We start from the raw sequence: 14,788 nt of genomic DNA, 5'->3' as shown, positions 1-14,788 counted from the left end.
TTGACCTCAAATACCAAAAAGTTCTATTTAAACTTCGACAGTTTATTTGATGGTTTTGGGTCCTAGTTCTTTGTTTTTTTAATAAAAATGTACATCAGACTTTATGACTTTTAAGCTTTCTTCCACTTCTATATTAGAAGCAGTATAGTGTATTGTAAAGAGTACTAATTTGTGGGCCGGCTAGGTGGCACAGTGGATAGAGCACTGACTCTGGAGTCAGGGGTACCTGAGTTCAAATCCAGTCTCAGACACTTAATAATTACCTAGCTGTGTGGCCTTGGGCAAGTCACTTAACCCCATTTGCCTTGCAAAAACCTAAAAGAAAAAAATTTTTAAAAAGAGTACTGATTTGTTCATAGGACCTGGGTTTATTTTTCTTTGTGTATCTAATACTTAATGTGACTATGGGCAAGTGACTTAACTTCTGGGCTTCAGTTTCTTCATTTTTTAAAATGAAAGGGGTTGAATTAGATGACTTCTTAAGGTCAGATCTCTTCCAGTACTTAATTCAATGATCCTGTGAACTCCTTCCAGTTAATTTTTATTTATTATTTAAGGCAATGAGGTTAAGAGTGACTTACCCAAGGTCACACAATTAGGCAATTATTAAGCGTCTGGGGCCAGATTTGAACTTGGGTCCTCTATCCATTGTACTACCTGGCTGCCCCAATTATATATATTTTTTAAATATAATTACTTCAGTAAAATTTTGTTCTCTTTCCCTTTCACACCCTTACCTTCCCCAAACAAAATAAGAAAAACAAGATTCTTGGTGGCTAATAGTCAAACAAAACATTCCATGGCTCAAAGTGTATGTTTCATTTTTCATGATGAATCTTATTACATCTCAATCAGGAGGTAGGTAATCATTGGACCTCAGGAATTTAGGGTTGGCCATTGTGTTGATCATAGTTTTTGAGTCTTTCAAAGTTGTTTGTCTTTATAATATTGTTATTATTGTATAAATTGTTTTACTTATTGTCCTTATTTTGCATCTCTTCATTACAAGCTTTGCAGGTTTCTCTGAAGCCGTCTCTTCTCATATCTTAAAAGTTTAGTGTTATTCTGTTATAGAATTTGTTTAACCATTTCCCAATTATTGGACACCCTCTGATGTTCTGGTTCTTTGCTGTTGCAAAAAGAACTGCTATTAAAATTTTTGAACACATGAGCATATAGGGAGTAAGTAAAAGACCCCTACTTTGGAATCAAGTCATTGTGACTGTATATCATAATTTCCAGTCATATATAACATTGCTGCAAGAGAATTGATTTTAAAATCTTAAGATCTTTAAAATTGTTGCACAATTTTACAGGTGTCATCTAGGTCACTTTCTTCCTCTTATTAAATTCTGGGTCAAGCTCATTCTCTAATCTGCTATTATAATATAAAAATAAGTTCAAACCTCTCTAGCTTTCTTCCCAACACTGACCCCAAGGGTACTCTCAGCCAGACAGTTTTCTTCACAATTCATCTTAAAAACCAGGTTTTCAAACTATGGTTTAAGTTCAGCACTTTAGTTGTTACTTTAGGAAGTGTTGTGGTAATGTGTTGCTATTTCCTTCTATATCCATGTTCTCTTGTGGAAAATATATTGCAATTCTATTTAATTCCATAATAATTTATTAAGCACCTACATGGGGCATTGTACCTATTGGAGATAGAGACCATAAAAATAGAATGTGCATGGTGGGGAGGCTAGGTGGCACAGTGGATAGAGCACTGGCCCTGGAGTCAGGAGTACCTGAGTTCAAATCCAGCCCCAGACACTTAATAATTACCTAGCTGTGTGGCCTTGGCCAAGTCACCTTAACCCCATTGCCTTGCAAAAACAACAACAAAAAAATGTTCATGGCCTTATAATTAGGTGGGGGGAGGAAAACAGTTACAGTGAAGTAAAATTACAAATTTGATAAATGCAAAAGAGTTTATTGTTAGTTATTTTGGATGAACAAAATTTTATCCAGAATATTGAATAGATTCTTTGAATAGAATTATGGCAAAAAGTGTTATTTTTAATAAGAAAACAAATTATGATATGGATTCACCCACATGTTAAAGAATCTGAATAGTGGTAAGAAAGTTTAAAAAAAGTTTTAAAAAGATGTATTTTAATGTATAAGTTTGGTGGATACTGTTTTTACTCTTTAGATGATAAAGCTCCAGTGACAGATACAAACATTCCATCTCACCTGGAACAGATGCTTGATATCTTGATACAAGAAGAAAATGAACTAGACTCTGGAGAGACTGGGCCTTGTATGGAATATTTACTTCATCACAAGATCCTGGAAACATTGTACACATTAGGAAAAGCTGATGTAAGTTCTTAACTCATTCTGTTCTGATGCATTTTATCATACTTTATGAATAATTTGAAATTAGAATATGAAATAACTAGAAGTCAGACTTGATAAAATTAATTTGTTTCTGTAGACTTTTTCTCAGTGAGCAGAGAGCATTCATTTCAAAATTTTGAATAACAAATAATTTACTAGCTATATTGAAAAGTATTACATGAAAGATTAGGTAGATTGGATGGAAGGACAAACAGATGGACAGAATATGAAGCGACTTATAGTGAATCATGTGACATACTAGTCAGAATAAATTGAACCTCAGTGAAATTTCTAGAGCAAGGTGATTAAATCTCTCAGTGCATGATCTCAGGAGGTTCTATGACCTAAAAGAAATCATCAGCAAACAAAAGAGCCAGTCAAAAAATGGCCAGGGTAGACAGGATGATGGGATGGGGGAAATGGTCTGGATTCTGACTATATATCTCTTGTTTCATGTGCTTTTGCACTGACTGACCCACGTATACCAATTAGGATAATCTAGCTTTTAGTTTCCTCACCTTTCAAATAATGACTTGGGTACTAGATGATGTATTTGTTCTCTTCCAGCAATATAAAATCTTATAATCTGATTTTTATCTATGAATGATGTTCAAAGAAGTACACATGGAAGTCAAATTTCCTTTAAGCATATCTTCTTAAATATCATAAATTTAAATTGACTAAAATTATTAGTGATTATATATAATGCAGAGTAATACATATTGTGTGTATATGTTTGATTTATATATTTGTGAACATTCATATACATAGACAGTACTAAATAATATATTGTCTTTTTGAATTCTTCAATATTCAATCAATTTTTTGTTTCTTCCTAGTGTCCTAGAGGTTTTGCCCCTCATTTTTCACTGTTTTTTTAATCCTTCTTACTAAAAGTATTGGATAAAGATAATGATTCTTTAGCAAAATAATATGGACTGTGGCAATGTATTTTTTATTAATGATTACACATAGTTAGCATGAAATGAGAGCAACATGTGAATTAACTGAATAAACTTGTAACTGAAGTTTTGTTTTGATGCTTAGAAAGTGCTCATTGAAAAGCAATATAATTAGTATTGCTTATAGGAGACCTGACTATTATAACTTCATTATTATATTTAATCTCACAGTATCAGTTCTTAGTTTTCTTTAATTTTTAGTCAGTATTTCATGTTTAGAAATATATATATTTGGGTTTGTATTTCAAAAATCATATTAAGATCTTTACAAGTTGTAAAAAGTTCAGTGCAGATTATTTAACAATATTAAATATGGTAGTAAGTCTTTTTGTGTAATTTATGCCATAGAATCCCATTTGTTTATATGTTTGCACATTAGGAAATAGTAAACACTTCAGTTGTGACCAGCACTTAGAATATATATGTAACCTGACTTTGCTAGTACTTAACTTAGCTATCACCATTATTTTGTCAACAAACAAGTCTTTAACTTTACAAACTATATAGTCTATTTACAGAATTTTATTTCTGGAATACCAATTATAATACTTGATATTTTCATTCTTATATTTTAAATATATAATTGCATGTTGTAATTTTGAAAAGGCAATAAAATAGTGAAAATTATTTTTCCAATTTCTTCACTGTGAAGTTAAATACATTTTTACCATATATTTCTCTTTTTTTCTTGTGTTTGTATCTAGTGTCCTCCAGGAATGAAGCAGCAGGTACTAACTTTCTATACCAAACTTTTAGGAAGAATCCGGCAGCCACTGCTTCCACACATTAATGTACACAGACCAGTACAGGTATTTTTTCCCTTCTCTAACCTAAGATTAATTCTTTTATTTGGTTTGATACAGATATTATTTTAAATATTTTCCTAAATGTTCTAAAAATACATAAACTTACCTTTAAAAGTGAATGTTTAGTTCTAATCAAATATTTGAGTACCAGCTATGTATAAGATAATGTTAAAGTTCACTGATATATAATTATCAATTTTTTCAAATATTGAAGATAAACTAATATGTCAAAAAGTGAGAATATTTTTTCTTATCTACATAACATATGGTTTACATCTAATTATTTAAAGTATCAAAAAATCTTTACTGTAACTTGTATTCCATTTTTTTAAAACAGAAATTAATCAGACTTTGTGGTGAAGTTCTTGCAACGCCAACTGAAAATGAAGAAATCCAGTTTCTCTGTATAGTGTGTGCAAAATTGAAACAAGATCCCTACTTGGTCAATTTTTTTCTTGAGGTAGGTAGAAAGAAGTATGTTTTATGACTAAAGTTAAGCAATACTGGCTTCTGTGTATAATTTTATAAGAAAATACTGAAGACTTAAACTACTTTTATCAATTGCTAAGATTTATCATTTTATTTAGCACTTGCTAAATTATTCCCAACTAAATTATTCCCACCTAGCTTCCCCAAAAGGAAAATCTTGAAATCACTTGCTAATCATTTTAAAAGAGTTTATGATGGATTCAAATTTATATCTGTGATACAGTTTTTTTGCTTCTCTATTTATGTGCCCCAACTGAAAACTTTTGCTTTGATCTTTTCCTTTACTTTAAAATTCTTTTTGTGTTTCAGGAAAAACAAATTATAGTAGCAGAAAGTTTGGAATCTTATCTTTGAGGATAGTAATTTAGTAATTTAGTCTTGTTAAAGAGTACAAATATCAAGATATGTGAAGATGTTTACCCTTATAGGAACTTAGATTTATTGAAAAATCTTGAGTGTAATATTAGTTATTTGAAATTTTCCCTTTTCTATCTTCATTTAGAAGCATGTTAAGCTCAAGATCTTATTGGAATTCTAATTTATATGGTCTTCAGAATGACATGACTATAAAATTTAGATCTAGTCTCAAAATTTTTTCTGTTTTATTTTATACACACACACACACACACACACACACACACACAGTATCAATAAAGTTAAAGCAAATAATAACCAAAATCGTAGTCACTTATCTCTGCTAAAAAGATATATATTAAATCTATTTGAATGTCTATATTTGCAGTATTTTTTCTGGGGATAATTAATAGCTTGTTGATTGATACAATACCTGTATTTATAAAATATTTATTATAGAAAAGTTTGCTTTCCTCCCCAGGCTTGGTCATTTTTAGACTGTTGGTGTGACTTTGAAAATACTGTGATTCTTTTCAGAACAAGTTAAAATCATTGGCTTCCAAAGGAGACTCAGATGTTGTTTCAGAGGATGCAGTGAAAGGGCAGGATTCCTTGACAACAGATCCAATGCCATCCTGTTTGTCTGAGGACCTACCTGGTAGGATTGGAATGGTACCAGCAGAGTCAGAAGACAATCTTCCTCATCAGCCTGATGATCTCTCTACGCGTCTAGATCAGCTGAATGTCACCTCAGTGCCTGAGGGGTCTGCTACTCGTCCCCATCAGGATTACAATTTAGTGAATTCTCTGCTGAATCTTACTAGAAGCCCAGTAAGTTCTGCCTTTTTTCTCTCACATGATTGTGATAATAAAGAGGTGAAATAACACTTAGAATGAAAACATCTGTTCTTAGATTAGAAGAAAATAGATTAATATTTCAAAATTTTTTCTCTAAAACTGCTTATTGGTAGTCAGTATGTGATTTGAGGAGCTGCTCTTTTCTTTTTTATAGGATGGCCGAATTGCTGTGAAGGCCTGTGAGGGTCTGATGTTGTTAGTAAGTTTGCCAGAACCTGCAGCTGCCAAATGCCTTACCCAGAGCACTTGCCTCTGTGAACTACTGACAGATAGACTTGCTGCTCTCTATAAGGCCTTACCTCAGACTGTGGATCCCTTAGATATTGAAACAGTGGAAGCAATTAACTGGGGGTAAGAAACTTCATTTATATTTCCCCATAAAAAAAATTTTAAATTCTAAATTCTTCAGTAATTGCTGTTTTACTGTGACCTTTACTTTTGAAAATTGTATGTCATTTCTCTTCCAGATGTATTTACATTTCACTACTCTGTTTCAATTTTGTAGAAATATCTAATATTGAATGATTTATTGTAATGGCTATTGGAGAATACAAGCAGTTATATATTTAAACCACTTTTCCGTATCTTTGATTAAAATAGATAATCTTTATAGACAGTTCTCAATCTCATATTCAGGAATCAAGTTCCCTAACTCTGGAGAGAATCTTCATATATTTGGTTACTTGCATGCTTGGGATATCTACTTTTAAATTCTGCCCTTCCTTTACTTTTTTTAAAATTAGAATTGTTTTAGTCTCTTATTTGAAAAAAGAGACTTCTTATTTAGCTCTCCAACAACAAAAATCACTCTGCACAGCAGAAAAGGGAAATAACACTTCACTATCTCTTTATCATTTATTTGCAAAATCTCTTACCTTCTTTCACTTCTCTTCTATAACAACAACCAGGCAACCTAACTTTCTATTGTTAGTGTCCAGAGATTATGCCAAAGGTGAGAGGAAGTAATCAAGCGTATTTTCTTTACTCATTTTAAACTCCCATTTATTTTTTTAATGCCTCCATTTCTGCGCACTAAAAAAGATAACTGGAATGATTTATTTTTCTAACACTTGTTTGTTTCCCTTTCACTACTTGTATAAACAATCTGTGTTTTTTGTAGTTATTCTTGCTTTTCTTATTTATGAACAAGAAATGAATGCAGGTGACAGAATGAAGTGTGTGCTTTTTAAAAGCTGTAATTAAACTTTTCTATATATTACAGTTTGGATTCATATAGTCATAAAGAAGATGCATCGGCTTTTCCAGGAAAACGAGCCTTAATTTCCTTTCTCTCTTGGTTTGATTACTGTGATCAACTAATTAAAGAAGCACAAAAGGTTTGAAATATCTTTGACTCACAGATCATTCAAAAAATATAAATTTGTATAAATGTGAAATTTGAACTTCTTGAATGTAATCCAAGATAGATTTTAAGTATCTTAATAAGGTTTGCATAGTCTAATTTAAAAAACAAATAATTTTTCCTAGGAAGATGTAAACAAACTGAGGTTCTTATTACTCTGAACAAATTATTTTGCCCTCATTTTTTAGTGTCTAAAATGGGATATTACACAACATATTGAAAGTAAAGTTTTTCTTTGAGAAACTTAGAAAACTTCCTTTTTAATAGGAAGGAGCCATTGTACTTATTCCTATGATAATCAGTAGATTATCCCATGTGTTCCTTCTACACTTGAAAAGGAAACTCCATTTTAGCTTTTACTTAGCAGATTGACTTCAAGTACTTCTACCATTTACCTAGGATGCTTTGCCTTCCATGACTTAAAGAGTAATTCTAGTGGCAAGCATGTGGAGCTTTCAGGACTTTCCAGACCCTTGACAGGCATTCTTTAGTTTCATCAGTTTAACAGCCTTGGGAAGAAGGGCTTGGTATTTTTCTTAGTTTACAAGGGAGGAAGCTGAAACTCAAGGGAGGGTCTGTGACTTGTCCACAGGAGTATCTGAAGTAGATTTCAAATGATTGTCTTCCTGACTCCCAAGTCCACTATACATACTAGTCTAGTCACTAGTTTTCTGAATCAGATCATTTTCCTGGAGAAGATAATTTATTTCAAATAAGTATTTTTTTCCTTAAATGAAAATATTTTTAAGATTCATGAACTTAACAGCCATCAAATTAGTTCATAAACTCAAAAGGTGAATAGATGCCATTTATGCCTTCTCCCTCTTACTTCTGGACATTGGCCCAGAAGAATGTATCATCCGGGTGCCTGGGTTGAGGGCACCAGGGACCTTGTTGGTCAGTCAATAAATACTTGCTAAGCACTATTTTTGTGCCAGGCTAGACTAAGCCCTGGGGATACAAAGAAAGTAAAAAAGACTGTCCTTTCCTGCAGGAAGCCTCCAGTCTGTGGGGGAGGGTAACCCACAAAGGAAATTAAAGCCCAGGGATAGGTGCCTGGGTAGGACTGTGGCCAAGGGGGAAATAAAAGATGACTGGCCTGGGTGCTCCTCTTAAATCAAGACTCTGGGAGAAGCTCTGCACTCTCCATCTTCTCATTAGGTAGGGGCAGAGGCTCGGGAAGTGTTAGGAGTTCCAGGGCAGATGGAATTTTGGAGGAGAGGACTGACCAGGTGTGAGTGGCATTGTTGATGCAGGAGCTCCCTTCCACCAGTGCCGTTGTCAACTTATCTTCTTCAGTCATTCTTACCCCCATAGCTTGGTCACTGAACTCAGAGGACTCTGGCAGAGAGAGAGTGATGCTGGTGACTTTGCATAGCCCCCCTCCCCTAAATCCAGTTCACTTCTAAGTCATGATATCCCCTGATGTCATGATTTTCTTCAAGAGCAAGATTTATAGTCTTTGAGAGTTGTCTAATTCTTTGTAGTCCAACATCTGTTAGAAGCATTTTTTGAACCTATATCTTCCTGACCCCAAATCCAGCACTCTTATTTGTTTTATACATGATCCTTCTCAGTCTGAGTTCATATAAATATATTGTATATTTATATACTAGAGGAAGATTATTTTCCCCTACCTAATTAGAGAATTAGTTTTTAAGAAATTTCCTGAATATTATTTAAAATATGTTATTTTTTTCAATTTACAAAATGTTGCTCTAATACTGTATTTTAGTCTGCTGCTGTTGCACTGGCCAGAGCTGTTCGGGAGAGATTCTTCATTGGTGTTATGGAACCACAATTAATGCAAACGTGAGTAGCTTCTTTCCATTGAAAATCAATATTAAAATCAGTGATCTTATGTCAGGTTAGTCTTTTGTCCTATCACTAAGTATTTTTTTAACTTTTTACTTTGTTCAGTTCAGAGATGGGTATTCTGACATCTACTGCTTTACTCCATCGCATTGTTCGACAAGTAACCTCTGATGTTTTACTTCAAGAAATGGTTTCTTTTATTCTTGGAGAGCAGAGGGAACCAGAGACACTAGCAGAAATTAACAGACATCCACTTCGGCATAGATTAATTGAGCACTGTGATCATATATCTGATGAGGTGAGGGAAAAAAAAGAACAATTTTGAATTTGTCTTTAGAATGTTTAAAGGTACTAATATCTGCTTATGTATATCCAATATATAGATGTTTATATATTATATATATTTTCCTTGTATTTAGTTACTAAAATTATAAACAAAAACTGTGCACAAAGGCAAGAATAATAATTTTAAGATATTTTAAAATTCATTCTTATACTTTTGGTTACAGATTAGCATTATGACTTTAAGGATGTTTGAGCATCTATTACAAAAACCCAATGAGCACATTCTTTATAACTTGGTTCTGAGAAATCTTGAAGAAAGAAACTACACAGAATATAAACCTTTATGCCCAGAAGATAAAGATGTGGTGGAGAATGGATTAATAGCAGGAGCAGTGTAAGTTTTTAATGTGTCAACTGAGCATCTTAAGTAGACAGTTTCTTAAACATGAAATCTTAGAATTGAAACAATCTGAGCCATAACCTAGTCCAACTTCATATCTAATGCATGAATGCTTTCTATATACAAGATAAATAAGTATCATTAAATTCATGCTCTGCTTGAACAGCTCCAATGACAGGAAATCATAATTTGACAAGGGAACCCATTGTGTTTTAGGGACAGCTGTAATTCTTGGAAATTCTATCTTTAAGCTGAATTCTTATTTTCACTGCTCCTCCCCACCCCCATTCCACAAAAAAGTAATAATTGGTTGTACTCTTTCCCTATTCATAAAAAAATGATATTTTCTTCATTTAATGAAGGCCTTAAAAATATGAAGACAAAGCCATATATTCTCCATAAGTATTCTATAACATAAACATCCTTGTTACCTTCCCTGATTCTCTTATGGCTTAGTTTCATGTTCCTTATAATCTTTCTATTACGCTTTTTCCTTTCTCTTTCTCCTTGTCTCATTTTTATCTGGGAGATGAAAACCCTGTTCCAAAACATTTTAAAAGTTTAGTTGAATAAAACGTAGGTGCCATGTCAGCATAGCATAGTAATACTGGACTTATTACTAGATTACCAGAATTAAAATTAGGAAGACATTGGTTCAAACTCCATTTCTGCCACTTAACTAGCTATGTGATCATGAAAAAGCCATGTAATCCCTCTGAACCTAAGGCAACTCTGCAGCTTGTGACTTTATCATTGGAGGATATTCCCTCAACAATTATACTTACACTGATGAAATCACAGGTTCTAGACATTAACATGGATATTTTAATCTCAAAAAAAATTGTTCTACGTTAAGCTTAAAGCAAAATTGATTTGCATTAACAAAAACTAACTTATCAGTTACATAGTAGTACAATATTCCTCAAATTTTTTTTGTCAGCTAAATGACATGCTGTTTAATGAACAGAAATAGAATTTTAGTGCTAATATACAACTTATAATTGGTAGAGTTGGAAATGTCTAGTTTAATTCATGATGAATTACAAGATAGTTAATGATTTATTGTTTAGCTTCTCCTTTCTAGTCATCACTAAAGTCTTCACATTTCTGAAGCAGGTTACTCTACTTATGAACATCTTTAATCATTAAAGAATTTTGCTTATATTGAGCTGAAATTTGACACTTTGCATTTTTTTTCAATTATGTCTAACTCTTTGTGACTCCAGTTGAGATTTTTTTGGCAGAGATACTGGAGAGTTTGCCATTTCCTTCTCCAGCTCATTTTATAGATAAAGAAACTAAGGCAGAGTTAAGTGACTTGCCCAGGATCACATAGCTAGTAAGGTCAAATTTGAATTCAGGAAGATGAATATTCTGGACTCCAGACCCAGCACTATATGCAGAGTACCATCTAGCTAACCTGTACCATCTACTACTTTTATCTATTTCTTCTACTAAGTCTTTTGAGTCTAGATAAAGCAAATTTAATCTCACTTTCACAGGTTAGTCTGTCATGTACATACAAAGGTAACTGTCATGGCATCCTTAAATCTCTTTTTTAGGTAAATAGTTCTTCAGTCATGTTTATGACATGTCTTCAAATTCCTTTCCCCCCCTCCATCCTGAATACTATGATTTATTTTTTAATTTGCTTTTTAAAATTATGAACTTAAATTCAAAGGCATTTTCATACAAAAGGAAGTTTGGATTTTAAAAACATTAATTCCACATGTTGCTCTCAAAATTGTCCTATTTGCCTGTGCTTCTTTTGTTCTTTTCTGTGCATTTAAAAGTTATTTTCCCTCATATTTGAAGGGAGGGACTTTACTATTCCTACCCACCTTCTTCTGACCTCTTTCTCTCCTCTACCATTAATTTCAAGAAAAAATAACTTATTACAAATAAAATGAGAGTTGTGCAAACAAATTCATGAAGTAGCTATAATCCAAAAAATATATGACTATATTTTATGGCAGTTCATTCTTTGTTGGGAGTAGAGTAACATATCCCAAAAGACATAGTCATTGTTTTGATCCCATTGCTTTTTTTGGATTATCAGCCCTGTTTGTTCTCCACCTGGAATCCTTAAGTTCTTTTGCTTTCCGTTTCCCAGTGTGAAGCTCCATAAACCATCACCATCACATTCAGAGCACTAGATCTTCAGAATTATTTTTTGATATCTCAGAGCAAGGTATTAGGGATCAAACAGCTAGAGTCTGGTCTGTTCTAGTAAGCACTGCTTATTTCCTATTGCTATTCCATAGGATTCCTAAGATTTCCCTTCCCTCTCCTCTCTACCTTTTCCATGGCCCAAGATGGGATTTTCTTAGAGGAGTCCTTTACTTTTGGTCCTTATGGCCACAAAGCTTTACAGGCTACTCATCTCTTTAGCTGTCCTGGGATACTGTACTGGCATGAGCTTTGCTCAAGACTAGCTAACTTTATGCAGTTCTTGTCTTTCTTAAAATGTGGTTTCCTAAAATTATAATCATCAAGCTTGACCTTGAAGTAGAAGTTAAAAAACCACCAAACTTCCCTCCCTTCTTTGTAGAGGTGGATGGTGGAACATTACATATATTTTCAGACTTTGTTATGGTTCTCTAGTTTTACTAATTTACTCCCCCCCCCATTCTTTCTTTCATTCTCTCTTTCTCCCTTTCTCTCTTTCTTTCTTGGGATGACTAGTGAAAGGGAGAGGAGAGGTTTTTTTTTTTTAAGAGTGAAATAAAAACAAATTATAACAATAATTTGCCTCCCTAGATAGTAAAGGGGCAAGAAGGAGGTGGGAACCACATATTTTTCAAAAGTGATATGAAAACAAAAGATAGCAATTTTCTTTTCTTAATGGAAATACTCAGATATGAATGAAATACTATAGATGTCATCTACCAGGGTATAGTCCTTTGTACTATACATTCTATTTTTCTGAGCAACCTAAGAGCAAAGGAGTTTTTTGGTTCCTATGATACATTATTGGATCATTCTGTTTAAATTCACTAAAATCTCATATATATTTTTCATTTGAGTTATTATATGGACATGCCTCCCCCATCTTGTACTTAGAGCAATGATTTTTTTTTACCCCAAGTGTAGGCCTTTACATTTATTCCTATTAAACCATATCTTATTATATTTGTCCCTTAATTCAACCCCCACTGAGATATTTTTGAATCACTGTTTAGATCACTTCTATCTTTATGGGAGGCAGTTTGGTACAATAGAAAGAGTAGTCAGTTTATAGTTGAAGGACTTGGAGTTGAATCCTAGCTCTGCTACTTACTGTATGGGTAAGTCACTTAATGTCTGGACTTTAGTGTAAAAATCAAAGGATGAGATTAGATGCCCTATAAAATTCCTTTTAGTTCTATGTAATACATGTGTGGGGCATCTCTGAAATGGACTTCCACATTGCAATTCCTTTCATGGAATGTGAACCACTCTCTCTCCCTGCCCTGGATAGGTCATCTTCACTTCTACCTTATACTGGCAGGTCTGAATTTCCAGAGAAGTGCCACCACCATATGACTATACTTAAACTTTTTTTAGTTGTGAGGGGTACCATATTGTGAAAGGACACACTCCTACTTAACACAGCAGCTATAGAATCTCTACCAGTTTGATTCCACAAAAACAAACCCAGTCACCCAAAATTATGATATTAGAGCTTATATAATAATTTATTTAGCAATATGGTAAAAGCAACAAGAGTAGCATTTATAAGCACTCAGTATCAGCAAATGTAAGAATAGACAATCTATTGCATAAACCGAGTTCATGGTCTTCCACCCACATATTCACAGAAACTTAATATGAATGAGCAAAACTATGTGTTTGCTGTCATTCACAAGAACTCCAAATTGCATGCCTTGATATCATTGATCCATTCAGAAATATCTATGTAATGGAAAGCCATTATTCTAATCAATAATTTCCTGTTTCTAACTGCTGCCCTTTTGACCTAATTTAATTCTCTTTTCCTCTTAACTGATGAAGCATTTCCAAACTCTTAACTCATTATTGAAAAAATATCAAACTATTTTATTGGTTACTAATTCCCTGATGATGGACAGCTGAACCATCCTGCTTGCTTTATGAGCAATGTAATCAGCTGTTAGCCAGCTCATCAAACCAGAAAATCAGCTTCAAAGCCTTTCTTCCTCTGCCTGTTTTTCCACTGCAAACCAGAGACAGCAGCAGAGAGCTGCAGATAGTTGTGAGAGGCTTCACAACTGCCAAGCTTTACATTGCTATAATGAGCAATAGTGGTCTCCTAATAGAATCCATTTTCTTCAGCTGATAAGGAATAAGCAAGTAACTCACTGTCTTATTGCTGGCTTCTTCACAAAACTCAAAGCTGATTGTACTGTACTCTGCTTTCTCTTTCTCTCTTGCTCTCTTCAGACTTTTCTCATCCTGACTCAGGCTTCAGGTATGTCAAACTCCCATTTTCTTTTACTTATTAAATCTAGGTCTCAAATAATCTCCAAACAAATGATTTATCATTTTGGTTTGTTTTAACCTTTTAAGCATCTGAACTTTCCTTCCACAAGTTTCTAGTAAATAAAAGTTTCTTTCCCTTCTAGCTACCAAACTCTTCACCTTTGAAAGAATAGTTGCTATCTGTCTTTTCCAAGTTGTTTTAGGCATTATCATTGTATAAAATTTATTTTCTTCATTTCTTGGCAAACTTCCTACACCCTATCTGAAAACTATATTTATTCTTTTTTCCCCCTTTCAGTTAACAAATTGTTCTGATCTTGAATCAAAATTGATGATCCCTTGCCATCTGTAAATTAGATAAGCATGCTGTTTATACCTCAGGAAGTAAATGAAAGAAATAGTGAACAAAACAAATCTAAATCAAAGGCAGGTTGCTTCACTAGAAATTTCAATCCAGGTTGTCATTGTTCTTTGATTTTAGTTATTAAACTAGTTCTGAATCTATCTAACTTTACTATCATCCAGCCCATATTCATTATCTTTTCTACATAGTTCCAAGACTTCATCATATACTTAATCAGTAACCATATTTATCACCTTTTCTTGGTTTCACCATTCTAGTAATCCTGTACAAAAAAAGGAAATGATATTGGTTTGGCATAACTTGTTCTTGATG

At 33.4% G+C, this 14,788-nt stretch overlaps 1 protein-coding gene across 1 annotated transcript in view; it reads left to right on the top strand.

The window, feature by feature from the left end:
• The window catches only part of FHIP2A (FHF complex subunit HOOK interacting protein 2A), a 40,569-nt gene that overhangs the window by 8,474 nt on the left and 17,307 nt on the right, over nucleotides 1–14,788 (top strand). Inside the window, exons 3-11 of the mRNA XM_074233597.1 lie at nucleotides 2,153–2,322; nucleotides 4,007–4,111; nucleotides 4,446–4,568; nucleotides 5,489–5,782; nucleotides 5,964–6,160; nucleotides 7,032–7,146; nucleotides 8,908–8,984; nucleotides 9,093–9,285; nucleotides 9,497–9,666. Coding sequence (XP_074089698.1) covers nucleotides 2,153–2,322; nucleotides 4,007–4,111; nucleotides 4,446–4,568; nucleotides 5,489–5,782; nucleotides 5,964–6,160; nucleotides 7,032–7,146; nucleotides 8,908–8,984; nucleotides 9,093–9,285; nucleotides 9,497–9,666 — 1,444 coding nt within the window. The remainder of the gene's footprint in view (nucleotides 1–2,152; nucleotides 2,323–4,006; nucleotides 4,112–4,445; nucleotides 4,569–5,488; nucleotides 5,783–5,963; nucleotides 6,161–7,031; nucleotides 7,147–8,907; nucleotides 8,985–9,092; nucleotides 9,286–9,496; nucleotides 9,667–14,788) is intronic.

This window comes from Macrotis lagotis, chromosome 4 (assembly GCF_037893015.1).
Source record: "Macrotis lagotis isolate mMagLag1 chromosome 4, bilby.v1.9.chrom.fasta, whole genome shotgun sequence".
Classification (NCBI taxonomy): domain Eukaryota; kingdom Metazoa; phylum Chordata; class Mammalia; order Peramelemorphia; family Peramelidae; genus Macrotis; species Macrotis lagotis.
The sequence above is the reverse complement of the archived record's forward strand: the minus strand, read 5'-3'. Positions and strand labels throughout refer to the sequence as shown.